Genomic DNA, 27678 nt, shown 5'->3' with positions numbered 1-27678 from the left:
CCATTCTTGCATAGGCTATAAATCAATCTATATGACCGAGTTAAAGAAACGTCTACGTGTGCAACATGAAACATTTTTTAACAGAGAGAACGCAAATCAACTTATAAACACATACATATTTATGACGGCAAATGAGTTGTAAATAATTGGGGTTTACAGCGGGAAAAGTAGGCTATGACCCATCTTGCTGAGACCTCATGAGCGGTGGGCGGTATTGAGCCTTACTGTGAGATCCGATACCCATATGTTACTTGCTTTCCGACTTTAGAGTAGGAGCCTGTCGAGGACATGGTCATCCCTGCATTTTTCCATTGTAAACGGAAACGACGCCAGACTACACCACGAAGACAAGAGGGGGACACGGTCCGCAGAAGAAATTGATTTAGTCTACAGACATCCAACGAAAACCGCAGGAAGCTATAGGAGTGAAAGTGAGATTGCTTACGACAACCGATGGTCTACATACATTCTGCGTTTTAAGGAGGCTGTCTGTTTGGAGTTTTTCAGATAAGTCGAAATTACTGAAACATTTGATGCGAAACTCTTGTCTTGTAGATTGCTGTAGGCCCCTATTGCTACATCTGGAAGATTATCCTAATCCCATACAGATGTGGCCCATGTAACTTCTGTAACATGACAAGTGATAGTGTCCATGATTGTCAGACTAAGACAACTGGTATTCATTTTATCCTGGCTATTGCTTCATGACTTCATCTGCTGCTCGAGACATTGTGCACCCTGGGGTTGTGAGCTGTGCCATTTTTGTTGGGGAGTAATTAGACCAGCATACTCCTTAAATGGTCTCTACATGAGGAAGAAGTAAATTTGTTGTTTCGCTTTTATAACTGTTTCTGATTTTGCTAAAATGAAATGCCCAATCCTTTACTGTTGTTTGGTGATGCTGGCAATAGCTAAAAGCATTTCAGAAGTTTTGCCACAAGCGGACACGCAGCTCAGAGGAATGCACAGGCAGGCATATAGAAAGAGTAGTCAAAGTCAGCACTCCGACACTGTGATCAAAAGGCACATTGAAAACATTGCGAAATCTGCTGGCGGTGTTGCAGGACCCACCACCTCAGGGAACAGTGGACCGTTCATAAAGCCTCAGGGGAACATGAGCCTGGACCCATTAAGCACTGCACAGGCCGGTAGGGTGCAGAAAAATAGGAGGCCACCCCACCCCAGAAAAGTGGCCCCTACCAACAGTGCCTCTATAGACCACAGTGGACCTCAGCCTGGCCATTTAACCTCACCAGCTCGTCAACATCTCAACATAAGCGCCTCCATCAGCGTTTTGGCCAAGTTTGCAGGAAGGAATCGTCTGCTCCTTATCTCCGCACCACGTAAGTCAGATAGCTACTACCAGCTGCTGAGGAGTCAGATGAAAGCGCATGCGTACTGTGAGATGGCGGAGCGGCACATGCATCAGATCGTCGTGTTCCACCAGGAGGGCGAGGCTGGAGGTGTGGTGCGACACATCACCAAGCAGGGCGCCGTTATAGAGGAGCCTTTAGATGCCACTCTTGTGCCACAGTTGATGGACTTTCTGAAACTGGAGAAGGGTAAATTTGAGATGGTTCTGCTGAAGAAGACCCTGCAGGTGGAGGAGCGGTACCCATACCCTGTGAGGCTGGAGGCCGTGTACAGGGCCGTCGATCAGGCGCCCGCACGGCGGCTGGAGAAAGTGAGGCAGGAAGGTTTCGTTCAAACGTGTAAGGAGTCTGGGGTGGCGGGCCAGGTAGTAAAATCTCCACGGTCAGTGCCAAAAAGTCCTAAGATACAGCTGGACTCAAACAGAGATGACAAGGGAGCTTTGATCAAATCTACAGCCATCAGCACCATAGGACAAAAAACAACTATCACCAGTTCCACGACTATAACAACTCCCTCAGCCCCGCACGCCGTCACTTCAACGACTGCTACTGCTCTGAACAACGACCCCAGCAATGCACACCGTCTCCCAAGTGCGTCAGGTATGCCCACTGTTGATCCATTTGACCACCTCTCTACCAAAAATGTTCAGAGTGACAGCTATCAGCCAAACACTATCACTTACACCCCCACTTACAATACTCACAAAACTGAGTTTTCCCTCGATCGAGTTCACAACCAATCGGATAACAATACAGAGCACACTGTGAGTGAAGTTACGAAGCCCAGTATGAAGCTGAATGTGTCACATGAGAAGAAGCGACAAGGAGAGGGCACTGAGAAGGCCACAGCCATAAATATCCAAGACGAGATTATCAGACAAAAAGGTCAATTCAAAACTGGGAAAATTGAAAAGAAACAAAAGTCTGAAAAGACAGAGAAAACACAGAAAAAGAGCAAAGCACCCAAGAAACCAAAAGCTGCAAAGTCAGGTGAGAGTGCTAAATATCCTGAGAAAAAGCCATTGGGCGAAGACATTGATGGCACCTTGAAATTATCAGACAAAATATCTGCTAAGAAGAAGTCTCTGGACAGATTTGTCAGTTATTTTGAAAAGAGGAGAAGATTAATTGTAAGTATAAGCTTACACATACTGATGGGTTATGATGTGTACAAGCTTATTTTATGATAATTAATTTCTTAAATTATTGGTGTGAGTGAGACCTCTGCTTTTCACTGTCATCCAAGTCCCATTTATTTCTCCGTAGGTAGTAACTGCGCCCACGGAGCACAACCGAATGTATAAGCAGCAGAGGGACGAGTATCTTGAGCACGTGTGTGAGATGGCCCTCAGGAAAGTCTCCATCATTACAATCTTTGGCCCTCTCACCAATGGCACCATGAAGATTGACCACTATCATATGGGTGAGTAAGAGGCCTCATGTCTCATGCCGCTTGGTACTGGCCTGTGCTAGTTTCCTGTCCCACGCCACTGTCCCATGCCACTCGCCTACTGTCCCACGCCACTGTCTCATGCCACTCGCCTACTGTCCCACGCCACTCGCCTACTGTCTCATGCCATTTGGCTACTGTCCCATGCCACTTGGCTACTGTCCCATGCCACTGTCTCATGCCACTCGCCTACTGTCTCAAGCCATTTGGCTACTGTCCCATGCCACTCGCCTAGTGTCCCACGCCACTGTCTCATGCCACTCGCCTACTGTCTCAAGCCATTTGGCTACTGTCCCATGCCACTCGCCTAGTGTCCCACGCCACTGTCTCATGCCACTTGGCTACTGTCCCATGCCACTCGCCTACTGTCTCATGCCATTTGGCTACTGTCCCATGCCACTTGGCTACTGTCCCATGCCACTCGCCTAGTGTCCCACGCCACTGTCTCATGCCACTCGCCTACTGTCCCATGCCACTTGGCTACTGTCCCATGCCACTCGCCTAGTGTCCCACGCCACTGTCTCATGCCACTTGGCTACTGTCCCATGCCACTCGCCTAGTGTCTCATGCCACTGTCTCATGCCACTTGGCTACTGTCCCATGCCACTCGCCTAGTGTCTCATGCCACTGTCCCATGCCACTTGGCTACTGTCCCATGCCACTCGCCTAGTGTCCCACGCCACTGTCTCATGCCACTTGGCTACTGTCCCATGCCACTTGGCTACTGTCCCATGCCACTCGCCTAGTGTCCCACGCCACTGTCTCATGCTACTCGCCTACTGTCCCATGCCACTCGCCTAGTGTCTCATGCCACTGTCTCATGCCACTTGGCTACTGTCCCATGCCACTCGCCTAGTGTCTCATGCCACTGTCCCATGCCACTTGGCTACTGTCCCATGCCACTCGCCTAGTGTCTCATGCCACTGTCCCATGCCACTTGGCTACTGTCCCATGCCACTCGCCTACTGTCCCATGCCACTCGCCTAGTGTCTCATGCCACTCGCCTAGTGTCTCATGCCACTGTCCCATGCCACTTGGCTACTGTCCCATGCCACTCGCCTAGTGTCTCATGCCACTGTCCCATGCCACTCGCCTACTGTCCCATGCCACTTGGCTACTGTCCCATGCCACTCGCCTACTGTCCCATGCCACTCGCCTAGTGTCTCATGCCACTCGCCTAGTGTCTCATGCCACTGTCCCATGCCACTTGGCTACTGTTTCATGCCACTTGGCTACTGTCCCATGCCACTCGCCTACTGTCTCATGCCACTTGCTTACTGGCATGTGGGTGAGTACGGATTGAAGAAAGAGAGCTTCTAATTTACCCGTTGGTTTGGGTGATTGGGTGATTGTCAACTTAAAATTAGTTTTACAGAAAAAAAAAATAGAACATTTGGCTCTTTGCAAGGTCATTCTATTTGTTACATTTTTCTGTTACATTGATTTACACATCTACTCCGATTAATATTTTTGACTGAACAATTTATGTTTATGAATCTGTTTAGTTTTAGGCATCAGGCCCAGACTGATGTGTCCAGAAAATGAGGACACTCATTCAGTTCTCAACTCACAGTTGGGGTTTTTTTCTCGAATGAAATGCTTGTTGCCTTTATGTTATTTACCAAAGTTTATTAAGTTATCAAAGTGATTTATGCTCTAAATTGCAATATTGTTTTCAATAAAAAGGCTGGATATTTTTTGTAGAGCAAGATAAACCAATGAGGGGGTTGCAGGATGATGACCTTGTTAATCATGAGCTCATCATGGCCTTTCGTAGAGAGCTAGGAATGACACATGATGACTTCTACATGGTGCTTACTGACTTTGAGATCAAAGTCAAGGTCAGTTTTTGTTTTGCTTCACGTGAAGTTCAAGTTTTTCAGTTATTTTCATATTTATAAAATTATATGTGTTTTAAGAACTGTTTGTACTGTATGGACCATGAAATCAAATCTGTCTTTTGTTTGTTTATTTTTACATTGTGATGGATTTGATACCGTATATGTTCATCTTCAGTTTGTTTGTGATTACAGCAACAATATGAAGTGCCCATTGCCATGAAGGCTGTGTTTGACTACATGGATACTTTCACATCACGCATTAATGAGATGGAACAACAGAAAAAACAGGGCGTGATGTGCAAGAAAGAGGACAAATCAAGAACTTTGGAGAACTTCCTTTCACGGTTACTCATATTATGCTCTGGATTATGACATTAATTATAGTTATGGTTATGGATATGGTTATATGGTTACGGATATGGTTGTGGTTTTGGTTATATGGTTAGGGTTATGATAATAGTTATGGTTATGGTTATAGGGTTATGGTTAAGGTTATAATAATGGTTATGGTTATAGGGTTATGGTTATGGTTATAGGGTTATGGTTAAGGTTATAGTTATGGTTATAAGGTTATGGTTATGGTTATAGGGTTAGGGTTATGGTTATAGGGTTAGGGTTATGGTCATAATTCTGCAAGAGAACCAATCGTCTAGTGATTTGGTTTTAGTTTAGTTATGGCAGTTCTAGAATCAATCATTTTAATGGTTTTAGTTTAGTTATGGCAGTTCTAGAATCAATCATCCAGTGATTTGGTTTTAGTTATGGCAGTTCTAGAATCAATCATTCAGTGATTTGGTTTTAGTTATGGCAGTTCTAGAATCAATCATCCAGTGATTTGGTTTTAGGTCTAGTAGTTGTATGCTGCCTGGTCATGTTATCTTCTCCTCCATTTTGTTTTCTGTGCTCTCTAATTAAATGAACTCTCCATCTGGTGGCCAGGTTCCGCTGGAGGCGCAGGCTGTTTGTGATGTCCTCCTCCAGTGATGATGAGTGGGCCTACCAACAGCAGCTGTACACCCTAACCAGCCAGGCCTGCAACCTAGGTGAGCTCTATTGCGTTGATATTATATAAACACCCAGCAATGACCAGTGGGCCTACCAACAGCAGCTGTACATCCTAACCAGCCAGGCCTGCAACCTAGGTGAGCTCTATTGCGTTGATCTTACTTTAACACCCAGCAATGACCAGTGGGCCTACTGACAGCAGCTGTACATCCTAACCAGCCAGGCCTGCAACCTAGGTGAGCTCTATTGCGTTGATATTACATTAACACCCAGCAATGACCAGTGGGCCTACCAACAGCAGCTCTACACCCTAACCAGCCAGGCCTGCAACCTAGGTGACCTCCATAGCAGATCAATGCGCTTTTTTATTGGGCCCCTCAGAGAACGCTATCAAGTAATCAAGTGTGATAGATTGGCTGTGTTTTCACTAACCAAAAGCAACACTATGCAACAATTTAGCTCTTTCTGAGGTATGAGGCTTTCCTCAGGCAGCTATAGTTCTGGTGTCATCTTCAAACTCTTGTTGAGAAGGACAGATAAGTATATGTGTGTTGTTCTCTACAACGTTCCCTCTACCCGTCCAGGATCTGCACTATGCAGTTCTATGTTCTAAGCTGGAACACATCACACAAATGAAAGAAACCCCTTCACAGCATGACGTTGCTGAAAGAAACGCCTTCACAGCATGACGTTGCCAACTATATTGCCAAAAGACACCAGTTAGCATGTAAGTGAGATCCAGCCAAGCATCCGAACATTTGCATTCTAATATACAGCGCCTCTGGGTTATAGAAGTTCAGGACTTCAGTGTGTGTGTGTGTGTGTGTGTGTAAGAGAGAGAGAAAGAGAGATAGAGAGAGAGAGAGCGCAATTTGATGCTTCTGTGTGTGTCTGTCTCTGTTCAAAAAAAGGCACATTTCTTTAATGTCTTTTGAAAAGCTTTAGATCATGTTTGCTATTAATCTAGGGAGCTGTTTAAAAAGACCAGAGTTGGTTTTTCCAGACCTGTGGTTTATGGACCTTTTCATGAGTTCTACAGGCCTACTGTATTTTTTGTTGTTTCAAGAACTGAACAGCACTGGGCAAGGATATTTTTTATATTCTAATGAAAATAAAGGAGCAAAAATGTTGGAGCGGCGTTCATTAAACCTGCGTGCATGCACATAATGTCCTGTTGGAGTCTCTCTCTCAGACTGGGTGAGAGGAAACCTCATGGGACTTCATCGGGAATCCATGGAATTTGGGCTTGCCCATGTAGAGGGAAGTCTTTCTCTCGAGCTGGTGTTGGGTTTGCTTGTGATGAAAAACAGATTTTCTGTGCCCTGAGTGTTGTTGATTAGTAGGCGACATTGTTGTAAGCTTAATGCATTACTACGTGAGTAGGAAATGTCTAGGTTCTATTGTTGTAGAGACATTCACAATTTTTGAATGTGTCAGAATGACGTTGAAATAATATCAAGGGTTAAAATATATAAAGAATTTGAACAGAAATATTTTACAGGCCTTTGGTTTTTGGGATCCATTCATGATATAGACATGTTTTAAACCATGGAGATGGTGCAGCAACAACCTTACCTGATTTGAAATGGGGTGACGTGCCCCAAACACGCTAAACTTGTGATGTCTTTTCTCTATTTCTCTCTGAACAAGCTGATTTGGAAGTGTGATACTTAGTTAGTGACATTAAGACCTTCAACCTCCAGGTTTACGTCACATGGCTGTGCTAAGACTAGTGGGGAAAGAGAGACAGGACGCAAGTGGAGTTCTAGAATTATACCCCATCAATGGTAAGTACTGAAAACAACTACAACAACAACACCGACATATAAAAGAAATACATTCACACTACTATATGTATAAATTAATCAGTAACACACAAATGTATTCGTATTGAAATGACTATAAAGGCCACTGGTGTTATTATTACATGTGATCTGTGCACCTTTCCCAAACACAGGAAGTGCTTCAGTGGAGAGGGAGCACCTCTCTGCCTCACTGGTGATGGACATCAGAAACTACTTCCAGATCAGCCCAGAGTCCTTCTCCATGCTCCTGGTGGGGAAAGATGGGAATGTGAAGTCGTGGTATCCCTCTCCAATGTGGTCCATGTCCACCATCTACGACCTGGTGGATTCCATGCAGCTGCGCAGACAGGAAATGGCCATCCAGCTCTCCCTTGGCATGCGTTGCCCCGACGACGAGTATACCCATCATGAAGGTCACCGTGATGGCTACCATCGGGGTTATGGTTATTAAGAGTAACACAGTATAGGAAGTCTGCTTTTGGTCAGTTTTCAATGTACTGGGTGTACCCATTTAAGGGGGGTGCACAATGCGTCATAGCTACAGTGCAATTCTAGGCATTTGGTGTGCACATTGGTATTGGCAGACATGCTATTGCCTATAAGGATGCATATCATCAAAATGAGTTTGAAGCCATTATGTTGAGGTTAAAGTATATTGTTAAGTTAAAGTATAAAGTTAAGTTAAAGTATGTTGTTTTAATGGACATGAACTTGATCCCTGGTGTATGATAAACTATCCAGGGTTCCCACTCTAGTGTTAATTTCGTCAGACGAGACGAGAGGAAATATGTTCGTCAACAACCTTTTTTTTCATGACTAAGACGAGACGATGACGAGACGGCAGTAATGTCCTGAAACACTGACTAAGACTATCTTAAGATGCATTATAGTTGACGAAAAAAGACGAGACTAAAATGTTTTGCATGAAATAAAAACTAAGATAAAATCTCTCTTCATTTTCGTCTACAAAATGAGAAGACAGAATATCTAGCTGTTACGTTTTCAAAATATTCCGAATGAGGAATACGCAACAGCTTTCCTGTAGGCTAGTCTACGTGCTGTTGCTGCAACCCTGTGGCTGCAACACGAAACTACATGGAACAAGAACACTGGAGATTTCAAGCTAACTACCTAAGCTTTATGCCACAATGCTACATACCCAGAAGTTGAAGCTTCTCTCATACATATTAACATTCCCCAGAATGTCCATTCGAAAATGTTCATCATGTAATGTCAACTATTTAACTAGTTAGACTGATGATGCAAAGTTTGCTAGCAAGTAAGCTAATATGGAAAGTTCGCTAGCAAGTTAGCTATGGCTAAGATGGAGATTCTGTTTGGGGAATGTGTTGTGTTTTAAGATATCGCCATCTAGCTTGGTATGAGTAAAACATTAATACTTTGGCCCTACTGACAGTGTTTCTCAAACTTTTCAGTTTCAGGACCACTTAAAGGGGTGGTTCAGGATTTTGGACATAGGACCTCATTTCCAAGTAAGCAAGTGTGATATTTATCAGTGGAGACCGTTTTCAACATCGCGTTCATCCAGTCGTTCTAATTGCAGAGTTCGCAGGTGCTAGGCTAGCGCAAGTCAACGGTATGTGCTAGCCTGCCACTAAAAACAGTCTTACCTACTCCAAAGGACACTCGAGGCAAATTCCAGACAATCGATGTAAATGTCTGTGTTGATAGAATAGTGTAAGAAATACAACTACCCTGATCGCTGTTGCAATAGTTATACTTTGTTCCCTGAAGTTGGTAGTAGTCATTTTGCATCTCAGCGGCGGACTGATATTACCAAGGCTACTACTAGGTATTCCCATTGGAGTGCGCTTTACTGTTTACTTTTTTGGTGCAGTACTACTAACTGGAGCAAGTATAATTCCGCCGCTGCTAAGACACTAGTCCCTCAAAATGTAATGCGATCGTTGAAATGCAAGGATAGAATAATGTCAATCAATACAGACATTTACATCGATAGTCTGGCGTTATAATTTATTTGCCTTGGGTGTACTTTGGAGTGGGTAAGACTGTTTTTAGTGGCAGGCTAGCACATACCGTTGACTTGCGCTAGCCTAGCACCTGCGAACTCTGCAATTAGAAGGACTGGATGAAACGTGTTGATAACGGTCTCCACTGATAAATATCACACTTGCTTACTTGGAAATGAGGTCCTATGTCCAAAATCCTGAACCACCCCTTTAACTAACCCTAGCTAAAAAAAAAAAGATTAGACCTACTTCAACAGTAGCCTATAATTAGTCTACACAATAGGCCTACTCACTGAACCACCTTGCTTATTGTCTTTGCACTTTGCTTATTGTGTCAGAGGATTTATACTGTATGATTTAAACTGGCATATCTCACATAGACAGTGTTGCAGAACTGTTTGGATTTACATACAAGTTGGTTCAATATTGCAAACAACTCATCTATATTATATTTTACCACGCCTGCTCATGGACCACTTGGGATAGCTTATGGACCACCAGTGATCCCCAGACCACACTTTGAGAAACACTGGTCTACGAATATGACCGTGGTCCAGTCAAATCTTTTACTGTCTATGGTCAAATCCCAGCCGAGCTATAACTGTAGCTCGACTTACCTGTGCATGTAAACATACTAACTGACAAAAAATCAGAATGAGTAATTATAACAGACGAGTAGCCCTGTGGACACAATATTGTTGGAAAATTGAGATGTGTGAAACACTATTTGACTCAAATGGTAATAATTTGTTATAAAAAAAAGACTAAAATGTGTTGACTAAATCTGACTAAGACTAAGATACCTTTAGTTTTCTTTTGACTAAAACTAGACTAAAATGACGAGACTTTTAGTCGACTAAAACTTGACTAACAAAAATGATATTTGAATGACTAAAAATGACAAAGACTAAAAAGGACATTTTGTCACAAGACTTAAGACTAAATTAAAAATAGGTGACAAAATTAACACTATTCCACTCTAAGTGAAGTGTAAAATTCCATGACTTTTCCTTGACTTTCCCTGACAAAAAAACGGAATTTCCATAACCTAGTTTATAATGAAGGGTACAAGATTTCAGAACAGTCGCGTAGCGTTCTTTTACTTTTTTTTTTTAGAGTGGGAGATGAATAAATGGGTACTGAATGAACATAGTTGGGCTAACAACAACTACTCAAGCAAGCAGTAAAGCTAATAACCAGATATACACCAATTCTGAATTCAAAATTCCCTGATATTCCATGACTTTGCCCCCAAAATGATAAAATTCCCTGACTTTCCATGTCTGGAATAGACTTTCCAAAATTCCATGATATTCCAGAAATTCCATGACCCGTGGGAACCTATAACTATCATTATAGGATACCAACCAAATGGATGTAATAACCAACTGTTCTGCGTGTGGTTTAAATCAGTGAGAGACCATGCAAGGGTTATTGCTTTGTAGTCTTTCACAAAAGTATTTTTTACAACCGACTTTCGGTTTCTAAATTCCAGGTTTTGTAACCTCTGCATGTTTTACATTTTGGAACTTTGACATGTGGGTTCACTACAACTTGGTATTGAATGACTGTTATGTGACTACATTTTTCTCTGCAATGCAATTTCAAAAAGTATTAATTACAGCTCGGTGTGGCTGACAAATTGAACTTGGCTTTGTCCTGATGATTGGGCATCTTATAGACCTGATGGACACATAGCTAAGGATCATCGGTAACACTTTACTTGACAGTATCGACATAAGAGTGACATGACACTGTCATGAACACATGACACTGTCATGACACATGAACCCTAGCCCTAACCTCTAACCCTAATCCTAACCCGATCTTATGACAAAAATCGAATGACACTTAATGACAGAAGTGTTATGTCATAAACATTTATGACTTGTTTATGACACATTCATGACAGTGTCATGTCACTCTTGTCGATACTGTCAAGTAAAGTGTAACCGGATCATCTAGGTTAACAATGAATCTAGCATGAAATCCTAGGGTTAGATTTAGTAGTAAAATATTTATACTGAAGTACTTTGATTCATTTACAGACGTATATGCTAGTGTACAGTAAGAGTACGGTGTCTGAAGTTGTGTATCTGAAGATGAGGTTTATAACGGCTCCTACACTCAGTTGCGTGCGTTGCGTTGCTGGAGACGCATCCCATTCACTTTACATGGGGCCCACGTCATCCGTTGCCGAACTGGATTGTGGGTCCATCACGCTTCTCCCGCTGCTCGCGTTGAGAAGTTCAGCTGTTGCTGCATTGACAGACGGCACCGGCCAATCAAGCCAATCGACGGACGGCATCAACCAATCAAATTACGGTTATACTTCGTCATTTGCATAGCTACCGTCGGGAACACCCACTGGCATGCATTGACGGAACGCAACTGTGTGTAGGAGCAGTCAGAGACTGAAACAGTTTTTGGACAATTTTTGGACTTTAATACATTGTCATGTACAAAATACAGTTTCTTAACAATGAATGTAACCAGAACATGAGTGCCTTGGTCATTACTGTATCTTTTGTTTTCTTTCACAAAACACACCAAACACAAAACACATTTCCACATTATTTATTTAAAGGAACCATATGTAAGATTGTGGCCAAAACTGGTACTGCAATCACTTTCAAATTACTGTAGAGCGGTGGATCCCCTCCCTCTCCCCCGCCTTGAGGTTGCCAACCCGGATGGTGAAACACTACTGACTTCCTGATTAGTAGATAGGTAGAGGGTGGCATATCAGGCCAAAACACAACATCAACATCAGTTGAGGGCTGCAACTTCACTTTTTAAATGACAATATCCTGGCCGGATTACTGTTGTCAGTGATATAAGTATTTGAAATGAACATGATTTCTTAATGTCTAGTGACATATCAGGGCCATTTTATGATTAATTGAAATACCTTTCTTAAATATGGTTCCTTTAAAACAAATGTGAACAAAAATGGAATAAAATATGAACAAAAAAACACCCCACCAAGGGAAGCAACTGACTCACACCAAATACTTTAGAAAAAAGTATTCATAAAAAAGAGGCCTACCCTTAACACATAGCAACCACACATATACAGCCATACAATCAAATCATGAAAGTAGAAAAAAAAGGATGTAAACAAAATAAATATGGTTGGTTCTACAAATGATTTTACAAAAAGTGCTTAATCATTTTACAGAAAAATATCAGTGTCATCTTATCGTCTTTGATTTATTGATGAGGAGGTCATGTATGAAGGATCATTTCAATGTAACACTATTTGCAGTAACAATAAAATGTAATTGTTTGGCAGAAACAAAACAATTCATCATGTTAAAACACATCTTGTATGGTGTTAATTACTAAATATTACTGCATCACCATATAAAACAACCCATCCATTGTTTTGCCAGTAACACACATATGAAGTGATTTATACAAGGTCAAGATCCAGTGTTTCCCACAGAATTGGATTCTATTTGGGGGGGGGTATAGGTCTAGTGCCTGTCACTTTAAGGCGTTCATTCGTGGTGGCCGGTTTTGATTTCGTGGAGGCCCGCCACAGATTAGTCAATGTATGGGAAACACTGAGATCCTCTTAAACGTACCTCTACAGTACATAACAATACAATCATTGTGATTTGGTTTCACTGTCGATCTAGGAACGATCCACACAATTAATAATTTAATTACATTTATATATAATTGTTTTTCAAATTATAACACATTTGAACACAGATGTGGATTAAACAAGGGGATTGAACACAGATGTGGATTAAACAAGGGGATATAAGGCTTAAAGGCTTTCTCAAGTATAAATCACATTATTTTTCACTGTGCCAACTTTTTTTCAGCAGGGTATCAGCATCTGCCTTTGAAATCCACAATCTAGCTAGATGTTTATTTCTACAGTAGTAGCAGTAGGCCGTAGTCAGTACAGTGATGATTATGGTGATTATTATTACTATTGCTATTATTATTTATATAGCACTTCTCAAAAACTAAGTGACAAAGTAACTACAATGCAATAAATACTAGTTACAATAGTAGTGTTAGTAAAAACACATGAGCAATATGAAACATTGAGGTCATTTTGCTGATGTCTCTACTGTAAGTTTGAGAGGACCAAATACAAAGTGAAAGTAGACCTTGAAATCCACTACAGCAAACTACTCAGTGAGTTGAAGCATTAATGTGCGCATCGTTTCAACACTTCAACTATAATCAAATTAACAGAAGTTCAAGTATTTGACCTGGTGTCTCTAAAACACACTCGATGACTAGACTAGTAAAGGCGATTTTGATAACCTATGGGCGGTTCTGATGACCTATATCCTGTTTACCATCCCATCTCCGATGGAGTGGGCTTCTCCTGTCTGAACAACATGCTCAGAAGCACGTCTCGACCTCCTCCACTTATACAGTCCAGCCAGGAGGAAGATGACCGCAATCACAGCAAAGTAGCTGGCATAGATCAGGAACTGAGGACAAGACAGGGATATAAAGCATCTTCATTAGAGTGACAAAATTTCTTTAAAGAAAACTTCTATACATAAATAATGTGTTTGATGTGCAACTGAAACAAATCTCCCTCATCAACCATAACCCATTTACCCCAAAGAGGGGTAATGAATAGAAAATATCTAATAGTAATCTACGCAAAGGAAGATTACGATTATGATTGCTAGTCATCACTCCATACACATTTCTTCTCACATATGGGCAAGAGGCCATTATCATAATATAATTAATAGCCACTCTACCAGCCAATCAGAAAAGAGTATTTCTAGTCTCCAGGGGATAAAGTCATCATTACCTGTTGAATAATGTCCAAGCCCAGACCACTGGTGTCCACAACAATCACTGTGAGAAGAGTCTGAAGCAGTAAGGCTATGAAGGTGTTTACGCCAAAGACCAGTGCATACCTCTTCATACTCAGGTTGGCTGCGATCTGATACCTGCATTGGTGAGGTGCAGTTTAGCATTTCAGCCGCAGACTTATTTTTTGTCTTATAAATCAATAATGACAAAAAACATCTGCAACAGTCAAGCCTCGTTATGTTTGCACTCACGTGGCAATGGTTATCAACAGCATGTAGGTAGCCCTGAAGATCACATACGAGACGTAACAAACCCAGATGTTCATGATTGTGTCCATAAGGTACACAGCCCCAGCGATCACCACAGAGAATGTGCAGAGGGCAAGCTCCCCCCATACCTCCCAAGACACCTTCATATAGCCCACCGCAAATGCAGCAAGTGCACCTGTGGACAGACAACACACCTGCATGGAGACCAAGGCTAGCAGAAGCATGACAACCTCAATCTGAATCTAAAAACAGACCATATTAAATCATATATACCAAAAATATATATGTTATATATGGTAAAATATATATGTTTATATGGTAAAATGTCCAACTATGTTAGTTGAAACCAAGACATGACTGAGACGTACTGTACAGTACCCTCCAGAGTTATTGGCACCTCTGCTAAAGATAACTAAAAACCGGGATAAAAAAAAAAAAAAAATCTGTTGGTGATTTATTGTGATCTCACAATAAAAATAGGAAAAATCCAACCCTGAAGGGATGCAAATTTATTTTGAGAAAAAGTAAAATCTCATAAAGAAACAAATATTTTTAACGAAAACACCTTGCTCACAATTATTGGCACCCCTGAAAAATCTTATGTACAAAACCTATCAGAAGCATTTTCATAACTAATTTCAATTTATTTAAGTTAATCAGAGTGTCTGTGAACTGTCAGAAGTAGTTCATGACTTTCTTTTTCACAATGGTATGAAAATAAAGTCACACAGAGGCTAAATCCTCTAGTAATTTTTCAACATTGGAAAGACAAGATAATACACTACATTTAAATAAAAAGAAAGTGTGTTGACATTTGTAAGTCAGAGAATGTCTATTCAAGTTAATCTTCAGTGTCCCACCAGCGGGACGGTTACCCCCCTCCCCCACCTCCCCCCAACATTCTAAATCAACTGTACCATATTGCTATGTAGCATAGTAATGTTATACACCATATGAAAGCTTTGACACTTGGGAATCCAAAAATGACAACTTTTTTCATGTACAATCTATATAGTGCTTTACATTCTCAGATTAATCTTACTATGTCTTAATTAAATTTCAGGCAAAAACTTGAAATTTGTATTGGAATTCATGTGGTTAAAACTATTGAAAATGTTGAAAATGCCTATATTTACAGTTAAAATAATGAATAAAAGGTTCTAATCATCTGGAAATGCAACAAACATGCTTGGACAAAGATTCATGGTCATCTTGCCCCCACGTACAGTATGGAGGATGGTAAGATAAGAAAAAAATCCATAAGAACCACTGTTGAAGAGTTACAGACAAAAGGATCATCTTGGGGTCACCAGGTCCCCCATAAAATATCTTCAAAAGTGACCTCACTGCTAAAAGCTTATTTAGAGGGCATGCCAGGTAAAAGCCTATCCAGTCATTTAATTATCAATGTAAACGGCAGAAGTTACTGAATGGTACAGTGACTGTGTGGAAGTGTGGTCTTTTGTCAGATGAAATAAAAATTTGGATAGAAACACTTTAGGTATGTTTGGCATACATAGAAGAATGGCTATACTGAAAAGAACCCCATGCCTAATGAGAATTATGGTGGAGGGGCTGTGCTATTGTGGGGCTGTTTTTATTCCCAAAGGCCTTGGGAACCTAATTAAGGTGCATGGTGTCATGAACACCAAGAAAAACCTGAACATTTTCAAAGGAAATCTGTCAAGCTCTGCCAAGACACTAAAAGTTGGTCATGACTGGACCATTCATCAGGTCAGTGAACCAAAACAAACATCCAGATCTAAACAAATATGGTTTGCTGAAAATCAAGCTTCAGACACTGCCATCTCAGTCCCCTGATCTAAACTCCATAGAAAAACAGTGTAGTGAGTCAAAAGAGGAGAATGCACAAGTGTGGACCTAGGAATCTGGACGACCTGGGAAGATTTTGTAAAGACGAACGGTCTTAAATCCCTTGCTTTATATTCTCCAACTTTATGGGGTGTCATAGAAGAATATTACAAGCTGTTTTATTGACAAAGGGAGGCTTAAGATGGTATTACAAGCCGGGGTGCCAATAATTGTGAGCAATGTGTTTTTGTTACAAATATTTATTTTTTTGAGATTTTCCTTTTACTCAAAATAAATTTGCTTCCCTTCAAGGTTGGATTTTTCCTATTTTTTTTACAATATTAAATTACAATAAATCACCAACAGATTATTTTTTATACCAGTTTTTCGTCATCTTTAGCAGAGGTGCTAATAATTCTGGAGGGTACTGTATAGAATTTAACCAGATAATCATAGGAACCATTTTGGAAGTAAAGTGTGAAGTGTTTAGTACTGTAAAGACCTCTTCTGACTATTGTCTAAAGTTACTTTAGACTCTAAACATGTTAAAATGATCAACTTACCCATTAAAGTTGAGATGGTCTCTACGTAGCCATTGTATATGTGAAACTCACTGGAGGGCAGTATCTTCTCCCAAAGTGCCTGTACGTAGTTCACGACCTGGAAGTATCCGCAGGTGGACAGGGCCCACCAGACAGACCACGCTAGGAGTGTCTTGCAGGAGTAGCTCTGCAGGAAGTCCTCCCACAGCACTCTCAGCACGGCTAGCAGACCACGGGTGGCCTCCTCATGGACCTAGGTCACACAATTAGGAATTTCTCACCTACAACCTTTGACCGGAGTTTATTTTTCAACTTATAACTTTCAGACATTTGTTATACATGTTAGGTTACCCATATCCCATCAGCATCCAATAAATCCCCCATTGATTGGGATTATTGCATCCCTTATAATGCATTGTTTATTCTCACCTTCAACTTTCAGACATTTGTTATTCCATGTTAGAATCTTAAATTGTTGCTGAATGGAGTCTTTCGTTAGAATGTTCAAATGTTATACGTGATCGACTAGTGGCTACCAATATCCCATTGGTATCCAATACATCTCACTGTTGACTTCACGCATACACACTGGTGAGATCATTACATCATTATTTATCTTTACCCCACACTCCCATCCAATGAAGGGGTTAAATGGCTACTGGATAACGTTTTGTCATAGAGCCCAGTGGTTGGCTGGGAACTCATCTGACCCTGTAAGCCAGTCATGAGTTGTGATGTGGCCACTGTCCAAATCTGACCTCGGACAAAATTCTGGCACACTGGTTTGAGGGCTAATCCCTCATACTTGAGAAAAACAGACAGCATATTGAGTAGGGAACAGATGGGGTTGATTGTTATAATCAATTATGACTCCTACTGGTACTTCTAAAAGATAACAAAACTAGTTGCCTAATAAAAGCATAGACTACCTTAAAAAGTGGAACATTGTTGCATAGTGTTGCAGAGTATCAAAACTGCAGTTTTGGAGGTATTATTTGCAATTCATATGCAATAAATGAAATATCTTGACAAAACTGCTAACATTACATAGTACTGCATATCATGGACATGACACTATTATTGTACTGCTTACTTTTTGCAAAGGTTGGCTACTAAATCATTTTTCAATATTTTTGAGTAAGGCAAGGTGACAGTATATTGTTCCTGTAATTCCTGGTAGAGCAAGACAATACTGAATGTTATTGTGGGAGGAGACACAAGCAGACACAGTGGCTGTGTCTCAAATCGCCTACTTACACACATCAAATACTTAGTTTACACGTATAACGCAGATATTGGGACAATTACCAACCATCAAAAAGTGGGCACAACACAATTAAAGCTGCAGTTGACAGATTGAGTTCGTCAGTGCGCACCAGACTGTGATTGACAGTCAGATCTCACACAGCCCTGCACTGATTGGACCAGAAGAACCAGGAACTGTGGATTTTTGCAAAACAAATAACAGGCTCTAGGTGGAGATAGAAGTGCGGGTTTTTTCTAAAACCGGCTGATTTATGTTGTTCTGTTGGAGTATAGTGTCGGTTTCAGTGAATATGATAAAAAAAAATCTTGCCAACTGCAGCTTTAAGAGCACACTAGCAATGTACTGACGAACGTATGCAGTTTGAGACACAGCCAGTGACTCACATCACATTACATCATTTACTGGAACTGGTTTTTCCTCTGATGGGACACTGCATCACCTTGTTGATCAGCCTTTGTGAGCATTTCACTGGGGTCATCATACTATACTCATTATTTCCTCCTTAGCTTAGCGTGTCTTCATAGCTGAGTGCAAAGTATTTTCCTGGTGCTTCAACACCAGACACTCACCACAGCTTCTTCAGAATGCAGGGGCACCTTACACTCCAGTCTATCCTTTAGAGGGTCGGTAGTAGCCTCTGCGGTGAGCGCATCCTGATTACCACCGTCCTTCTGGTGGAAGAAAAGGCTCTTCGCTGGCATGGGCAGAAACCAGGGAGTCAAGAAAGCAATGGAGGCACATGCCAGTGTGATAACACACAAATACAACAGAGGGACCTCTGCTACAGACACAAGGAGCTGGCCAAGCAGAGATCCTATGGCGGAGCCCAGTAGTGTGATGCTCCGACAGAACCCAGTCACTTTCTGATACTGTGCCGGTTCAACCACACTGTATATGTAGGAGTAGTAGGCAATGTCTGTTGCTGTAGCCATCCCAAAGAAGAACTCCAGGATCTGCATGGCCAGCACGCCCTGGGTCTTCACAAGCATAGTGTAGGTAACGATGAGGCTGGCTGCCTGCAGAATGAGAAGAGGTTTGTATCGAAGGTAGTCTGTCGCCAGGAAGACGGGGAAAAGCAGCACAAGGTAGGAATAGGTCCATAGTGGGTAGATTTCATTTACAACCTGCAGCGAAAAGGAAAGAAATCACTTAACAGAGATTTTTATCATGGATTTTGTCACATTGCCAAAACAGCATCATCTCCCAAATAAATACCCACAAACACATCCTTAAACAGATCAAATCGAGACTTGTTTTTCTCAGAATAATAGATTCCATAATGAGTGAGTAAGTTACATTGGACGTTTTGTTCCAGAATTAAGCTTACTTGCACCTCAGTTTTGTCTGGAACACATGCTGACCTTGAGCCACAGCGACTATATAGATAATGTGTTCTCCAAACATGTTAACGGTCTCATAATCAACTATCTGAACAACAATGGCATACTTGGCTAGTCAAAAACTATCAAAAAGGTGAACTATCTTAAGCAGATCATGTAACAATATTCACGTGGTCTGGCGAACGCAATAGTATGATGTAACGAGTAACCTCTAAAAGTTTAACTCGTGGAACTGTCTTCATGATTCAGGTCAGCTTTAAGTTCGTTGACATGCATACTACTGTACATGTATCAATCATTTTGCAGGGATAAAAACAAGTCCGTCCGCAAACAACTTTGTTTAAGAATCTCAGGGCAATAGGAAGCAAGAGGAAGCGTAGGTTTACCTGCGTTTCGCTAAGGTTTTTGTCTGGTCCCATGAGAAACGCTGTAAGGAAAGGTTCCGATGGTCGTAGGTTGGAGAAGAAGCCGTACATACAGAGTAAAACTGTAGGGAAAAGCCATGGTTCCGACATGTCACTGACGAACTTCGCATGTCCTTCGGCTTGTCACGAAACAATGTGAGAAATTGCATCAAATGCACATCATTTGAAGCCTTGCTTTCGGCGAAGTGGAGTCGCGAGAAGATGACGAATTGAAAACAGTCGAAGAGGACCAATCGTTTGGGTGGAATACGTGGGCGTGCGATGTGAGAACGGTATCACAGTTCAGACACACCACATTGGCCACGTTAAGTTTGGGCTTTGATACCATGTACTACATTATAGATTATACTGTTAGCCAGATACTGTCAGCCAGATACGCTTTAATGTAAAAACACTAATCACCACATGATTTTCAGTGGATTATCCTCATATTTCCGTATTTCGCTAGAGGGCGCTGTTGCTGATGCCCGACAAGGCTCTGACAGAGCCCTTATTAGACATTCTCTGGCTCTGATGTCCAAGCGCCAAGAATTTGATTTAGTGCAACTTCAGTAATATGTATCAAAGTCGGGTGCTCTTTGAGTTCAAGGGCATAGACAGTGTTCTGGATGCACGTTACAGCATGCGCTATAGCCCAATATTTGGCAGAGTTATGGGTGGTGACAAATTCTGGAATTGTTTGTGCTGATAACATGTCAAAAAGTCCCCCGCTGCTTTTAAAAAGTCTGACAGATCGTCTCTGACTACTTTTAAAAATCCATTTCTGTACAATATTGTATTGGTGTAGCCATACCAACCTTTATGGCAAATTTGGAATTTGCTCTGCAGGTCTGTCTGACCAGTAACCTGACTCTCGCCAGATGAATTTCGTTCCGCCTAGAAATTCATCTGGCGAGAGTCAGGTCATCTGACCAGGTCATTAAAGCCCATTTCAAATGTCTCTAAAACCCAGGCATGGCCACTGACCTTACAATCTAAGGTCTAGGAAAACGAACTTTCTCCTAACTGACTAATTAGGCCAACATTCAGGTTATTAGGAATGCTGATCCATCCCTCTCTCATAATCTGCATAATACCTTGGTGGCCAGAAGCCTACCGTAGTTGAATAAAACATACAAGTTGATATGAAGTGTTGTATGAAATTAAAACCAGAAAGTCTTCTTGCATATTTATCTTGTTTTATTAATAAACAAACATTATTTCAAAATGAGCTCTTATGGGAGACAAACAGGGACTCATTTCACTTGATCTAAAAGGTTTAACATGACAAACAGGCTGCCACAGCAGATGAAAGAAATAGGGTAAACATAAAAATGCAAAAAAAAAAAAGTGTGTGGTTGTTGCTGGAATCTGCCACAAGATCTCTTTGCAGGAAGCTATCCGAAACAGGTCATATATGTATGCCAACACTGTACTGCCACTGTATTAACTAATCTTTGGGCATCAGTTGGTAAAAATAGCCAACTATGAGGAGGTCACATGATGACAACCTCATGAGGAAAAAAAAAAACAAATGACAGTTTTCAGGTACATTACATATGGATTTTTGAAGTCCAACAAGATTTATTCAGTTTATTTTTTAAAAATATCAGAATGGCGTTTTGACAGATACATGACCATTTTAGTGTCAACATTTGTTTAGAGCAGAGCAAGGCATTTGCAAACATAGCTTACATACAGATATTACAGAGGAGTACACGGCAAGATGGGCCACCACAGAGTGCATTTACTGTTGGTACAGATGTTTTTAGTAAATGAGCAGCAAATCATCAATCAGCACTTCAGATTCACACTGCACATGCAAAGATGCAGAGGAACATCTTTCATTCCGTTTTTAAAACATCTTTCATTCCAGTTCCGTCTGTAGCTATGGTTAGCTGGCCAGAAGAACACACCCGAATTATTCAGAGTATGCGAAGCACAATTTGGATTTACATGGTGAAGTGTCTTGTGTAGTCATACTCTATGGTGGGAATGACAGCTTGGACGAATTTCAGGAAGATCAAAAGATACCTAATTGTTAGATCGGAGTTAAGAAGAACACTTATGGACACCTCTAATCCATATTCATCCATTTTAATTTTACAACAAAAAAAAGATCTCATTCAACATGGTATTATTTGGTACTTCCAAGTAGAAGAATGTCAGGGTAAATATTAACAAGTGTACACAGTGAATTGAAGGATACATGTGAACTCCCAGCTCTCCTCCTCCTTCTGCAACTGTTTCAATGATTTTTTTCATCACTTCCGCATGTCTGGGAAACACAAATACAAACAGCGTGAACTGAAAACACTCTCTCTGTCAATGCTTCCAAGCACGAATAATACTATACGATCTCCAAATCAAGCTTTAATAGCTGGATAAACACACATTTCATGGAACATTTAGGATAGTCACAATCAATCCATCACACTTTAGTTGGGTCAATGTTACCGAGCACGACATTCTAGAAACTTCTGGAGAGATATTGTTACATCAGTACCATGGTTCCCTAGCCTGATGAGGCAGACCCACATCAAGATGTAGGGTCTGGGGACTCATCATTCGCAGTGCTCAGTCCGATGGGCGGGATAAACGGTTGTCTTTCAAATTCCCTCTGCACGCAATAGGATAGCGCTACAACTCATGAGTCCCATGCGTTTTCCCACCAGCGGAGCTAGTTGGCTAGTTGTTCAAACTTTTGCCAACTTAAAAAAAGCTTAACTCGTGTCACGCTGTTCGCCAACAGCTACATCCATCTTTTTTGTTTTCAAGTAGCAGGGAATTCACGCCGAACCGTCGCAACTCTGCCATAATTATGTTACGTCCGCCTACTGACTCTATACACAATGTGATTGGCCTGATCGAAGTTTAATTTTTCCAGCTCGCAAGCCAATGGAGAGTTGCTAGACTACCCTGGCAAAAATTATATTTGCTGCCGTGAGGGTGCGTCTAGATTTCTAGGCTAATGGTTTGCTGTAAATGGTGTTGTATTTAAACCCATCCCAGTGTTGTGTTGACCTAAGAACTCTATAGTTGTAGCTTAACAAAGCAGCTGATTATATTAATATTCCTGCAGATAACTATTTCTTATCTCTTAATAATATTGGGCCAGCCCTGAACCCAGCTTGCTCTTCAATTGGCTCTGACTGTACTTTAGACTTGATCATTTTACTATCAGGTTGATCAATATCTTACTTGGCAAAGGCAAGAGTTCTGACATTGTCTTATGCCACCTTTCTTGGGTATGTTCACAACATTACCTTCTCCTTGCATGAAAGTGGTGGCTCACGGACATGGCCCCAGAGTGTAGCGTTGAAGCTGTCTGGCTACTTTAGCTGTTGGAACTAGCAACTCAAACTAGCGAAAACCGATTGTTTTCAATTTTTTTCATACCGACAGTACTAGGTGACCTCGAGAAACGGAGATCTACGTGAAAAATCGCAGGATTTCTCCTTTAAGGGGTTTATTCCATATCCTACAGATCTTGCTGATGGTCAACCATGGCTGTTACACTGCCATCTGGTGTCGAGATTTCCTGTAGTATTCTACTGCCTCTTTTCAAGTCCAGTATGTAAAATTGTTGATCAATTGTAGTTAACAGATTGTCAACAGATAATTAGTTTGTAGTCTATGGGCGGACTATCCCAGTAAAGTGTGACCGACTTCTTTTTTCATTCAAAAGTGATTGCGGTAATCTTCATTACCTGCAGGGGTGCACGGAGCACATGGCTGGAGGTGGGAGATGAGGGTGGTTCTCGATAGTGACTGTTTTCTTCACATGGTCCTGACTAATGTCCTCATACATCTGGTCCACTGTGAGTGGCTGTCGGTCCTGGAGGGCAAACCAAGCATCACACTCATTTGCAATAAAGATGCTCTAACCAAAAATTAATTGACTAAAAAAAAAAGACATTAGTCAGAATGTAGACTCAATTACACTGTCTGAAAAAACATTTCATCACCATAACCAATTATATATACCTATAGTCACCCCCCCACCCCCTGAGGTATAGACAGACACACAATAGCTCCAAACAGCAAACAGTGTCAACTGAAGTTTCCTGAGCGAAGCCTGTAGTTCCTAATCTACATTTTCCTTCACATGCAAGCGCCTGCCAACGCCTCATGCTTGATCATCCTTAAGCACACTATGTAGATTTTTGATTTTTTTTTTTTTTTTTTTTTTTTTTTTTAGTATATTTAGTATTTTTTTTTTATCTTCTACTGTCTCTATTGTGCAGTTGAGTTTTTTTATATTTATATACTTATATTACTTTTTCTGCTGTAAGTGCATGTTGTGTGTGATGTCTGTATGCTACTGAGACCTTGAATTTCCCCTTGGAGCTCAATAAAGTATCTATCAACATGAAGACAGGAAGATGGATAAATCAGTTGTGATAAGTGAGTAAGAAGTACCTCGTCATATCCAAATAGCCACAATCTTGGGGTTTGGTAATATTTGTCGTATGTGATGTAGAGGTCATAAGTCCGGGTTTGCAAAATGGCATCTTCGCCACCTGCCTCCATTTTTGATTTGGTGGCATCTACCAATTTCCTAGTGTCGAGAGTAGCCTGTTTACAAAACAAGAGAGAAAGTAAAACAGATAGAAATAACGAAAAGAGAGGAAGAGAGAAAAGAAAGAAAGAAAATAAATATGAATTTATTCACGGCATCATCACTGCTGCCTTGTACACATGACATAGAATGACAACATCCATCTTACCTCATCGTTTTCTAGTAGCCCACTCTCTTCATATTCTAAAGGCAGGAGAGCATCATTATTATTTATTTCAGACATCATTCATATCACTTAAATATAGTGCTTTAAGCACTGCAGACACTGGCGCCGACATGACTGTCAACATTATTCCCAATACAACCCCACACACCAGCAGAGTTGGCGGCAGAGTTTGACGCTGGTGTGCGGGGGGGTGGGGGGTGTTGTATTGAGAATAATGGGGTCTAAGTGGAATGTGGAAAACAGAGTGTGGCGCACTCATATGCGGGGCTGGTGTCTGCAGCGTTTTACATCACTGCTTGGAGGAATTTCTTAATGTGATGCGCTTTTTAGAACACCGATTAAATTATATAGTTATACAATATACTACTAACTTGTGTATACAAGATATTTGCACCCCTGTGAAGTGGTTCCAGTATTTTCGCACCATTACGCTTCTACATTATTTCGCCAAATTTGTTGTGAGGTTTAAGTGATCTGGGTACATACCTTCCATGTCTGCGGCTTCACCTTCCTCCTCATCCTCCTCGTCTTCGCCATCATTGCCACAAGCACCCACATTCACATTCCTGTTCATGCTATCCTGGATATCAGAGGAAGAGATGAACAACAAAACAAAATCAATCAATCAATAAAAGCACCTAAAAACGTCATTTGAAAAGTTGAAAGTGAAAGCTGAAAATGTAACTGTAGTAAGTTGGAACGTACTTTATTATCAAGCGAGATTTCTCGAACAGCTTCCATTACTCCGGTCACGCCTACAAATTCCAAACCAATATACTATTTAGAATTTAGAAGTCCACTTCGGCAAGTAGTGAGCAAACATCATATAACAGAAAAAATGACTGAAGCCCATTCAGCCTCACCAACCACTTCTGTCTATAATATAGACCCCTTCCATTATCAGCATCATAGTTGGCCCCACAAGGCTTCCGTTTTAACATTATCTTAATGCAGAGGAAGTAGATTGGGAACCAAATAGAACGTTCAAGCATTGTTTTTGTTTACCTTGTTGAGAGGGTCTATAGGAAACTGATGTCCACTCACCCGAGTTGTGGTAGGTGTCGACCCATCCTCCATCACCGTCATCCTCCTCTATAATAGCCTCCAACTCATCAGAGTACTCCATCTGCTTGCAACGCTTATAGCATGGCACTGACCGTTTTATAGCAACACAAACATACATCAGCATGACATTTTTAGTGGAAATAGGTGTACTGAACAGCATTCTAGTTTGCCTACAAATGAAATGGGCTGGCCATCTCACCATTGCGAGTTAATAAAAACTGCTTGTCCTGTGGCAAGTAGGGCTTTACTTTTGCTTCCTCTCCTGATGCCCTGAACAGGGGGAGGAAGCAAGTTAGAAGGAAGTGCAACATACTTCAACAGAGTATATTCCATTAAGTGTGGAATTTCAAGGTTCAAAATGAAAACAAATGAATTTGACACTCAGGTGAAATATGAATAGGCTCTTAATCCGCATGTGTCAGAGACAGACAGAAAAATCCTGTTATCCACATGTACTTAGTTACAGAAGTCTTTAAGGTTGGATCATTTCTGACCATTGTTGTGAAATCTATTTCCTCAATATACCACAGTGAACAAATTGTGAAATTGTGGGAATGCCTTACAAGTCAATGGACACAAAGTGTATGCATAGGGTTGAGATTGAACCCATGGATTCCGCTTTCTGCAGATAAGAGGAACTTTAGTCCAACTCACCATTTCCATGTAGGGCAGTGGTGTACCAAGTGATCACCTGCAGCCACAAACTACATAAAAAATCACAATAATGTTGGGGATGTGATAACTTGCCAATAAGTAGGCCTATACAACAATGCAATCTCTAAACCTCACCTCCTCCGGAGTAATGACGCCAGTTTCTTTAAATTTCGATTCCTGCAAGAAAAGAGGAAGGTCTAAAACACATACTACACATGTTTAGGAGAAAGTTAAGTTATATCGCTTTCAATCGCTATCTGATTAACTGTTGCTGGTGGTCAAACAATTGCGTAGAAAAGGAAATGCTGCAACCTGAAATATGTAGGCTAAACGGTAAATACATTATACACACTAACACTGATGTAAACATGATCATAAGGCTAACGTTCCAGATTGGGTATTTTTTACATTGAACAGCAACACACCATGCCAAGCAGAGAAGGAGTACAGAGTGTTATGACAAAATATAAAATAATTCATGTATTTGCTACAAAGACACGCAATTATACTGGCAAAACCAGCGTAGATTAAGGTAGTTTAGCAAGCTAGCTAGCTCGCATGTTTGTCTTACCTTTAGCACGGGTGTTAGAAACTCAGCCACTCCCAGTGCAGTTCCTTTCACGGAATTGATTACATTCTGCATGTTGCCTGCAAACTTTTTTTTACAAAATATGCCTTAATCTCTTCCCACAGAAATCATTAAGCTCTTTCAGATGTTTCGCCAGAGTACACTGACTTTGTCACCATCTGATCACATGACCTGTCATCTGACAAGTACTTCCGTATAGCAAGAACTGAGTCCCTCTTTTAAGCGTTTTTAAAATACAAATATTGTGGTTTCTGTCTCACTAGTCGGCATGTACCTAACAACGTAGCCTATAAGCCATTACGAAGTACTTCTGTCTGCGAGCGAGAGCCACGGACGATGAAAACTGAGTATAGTGGGTGATTTCAAAATAAAAGCCAGGAAAGGATGGGTATATATATATGTGTGTGTGTGTGTGTACTAAATGTTTGTTTTTAAAAGATAAGAATAAGGTAAACATAGAGAAAATACTCCAATAATTAACTATACTGTACGAGTGTCAATGTTTGTCAAATAAGAATATTCATCAGAGTTGGTTTAGGCCATAAAGTGGTTTTCTTCTCAACATAACTGATAACTGGCTATGCAGACTTTGGCCACGTGTGGGCACCAAAGGCTAATGAAATCATAAGTCTACATTCTGCAAAGAGCTCCGGTCAACGTCAATATGCAGTCTGATATGCAGTCTGGTTACTTGGCCTAATCACATATTAACTCCATTAC

General features: G+C 41.1%; 3 protein-coding genes across 3 annotated transcripts; 1 reads left to right on the top strand and 2 right to left on the bottom strand.

Moving 5' to 3' along the window:
* Positions 1–88: 88 nt before the first annotated feature.
* Positions 89–8280, top strand: ccdc80l1 (coiled-coil domain containing 80 like 1). The gene is made up of 7 exons (XM_048235311.1): positions 89–2503; positions 2640–2796; positions 4528–4664; positions 4857–5008; positions 5604–5707; positions 7373–7456; positions 7627–8280. Exons 1-7 carry the CDS (start codon positions 866–868, stop codon positions 7923–7925), a joined length of 2571 nt encoding a protein of 856 aa, XP_048091268.1. The 5' UTR covers positions 89–865; the 3' UTR covers positions 7926–8280.
* A 4382-nt stretch (positions 8281–12662) lies between these two features.
* On the bottom strand, positions 12663–20138 carry slc19a2 (solute carrier family 19 member 2). The gene is made up of 6 exons (XM_048235312.1): positions 19885–20138; positions 18728–19282; positions 16913–17144; positions 14520–14712; positions 14264–14405; positions 12663–13928 (listed from the first exon to the last, which is right to left on the bottom strand). The coding sequence occupies exons 1-6, from the start codon at positions 20011–20013 to the stop codon at positions 13776–13778; spliced, it is 1404 nt and encodes a 467-aa protein (XP_048091269.1). The 5' UTR covers positions 20014–20138; the 3' UTR covers positions 12663–13775.
* A 946-nt stretch (positions 20139–21084) lies between these two features.
* atg3 (autophagy related 3) lies at positions 21085–27290 on the bottom strand. Its single transcript, XM_048235538.1, has 12 exons — positions 26941–27290; positions 26505–26546; positions 26370–26419; positions 25915–25985; positions 25695–25802; positions 25356–25405; positions 25137–25230; positions 24633–24667; positions 24325–24480; positions 23613–23740; positions 22112–22180; positions 21085–21936 (listed from the first exon to the last, which is right to left on the bottom strand). Exons 1-12 carry the CDS (start codon positions 27010–27012, stop codon positions 21855–21857), a joined length of 957 nt encoding a protein of 318 aa, XP_048091495.1. The 5' UTR covers positions 27013–27290; the 3' UTR covers positions 21085–21854.
* Positions 27291–27678: the final 388 nt, after the last annotated feature.

Source organism: Alosa alosa, chromosome 23 (assembly GCF_017589495.1).
Source record: "Alosa alosa isolate M-15738 ecotype Scorff River chromosome 23, AALO_Geno_1.1, whole genome shotgun sequence".
In the NCBI taxonomy this organism is placed as follows: domain Eukaryota; kingdom Metazoa; phylum Chordata; class Actinopteri; order Clupeiformes; family Clupeidae; genus Alosa; species Alosa alosa.
This window is presented reverse-complemented; position numbering and strand designations above follow the sequence as displayed.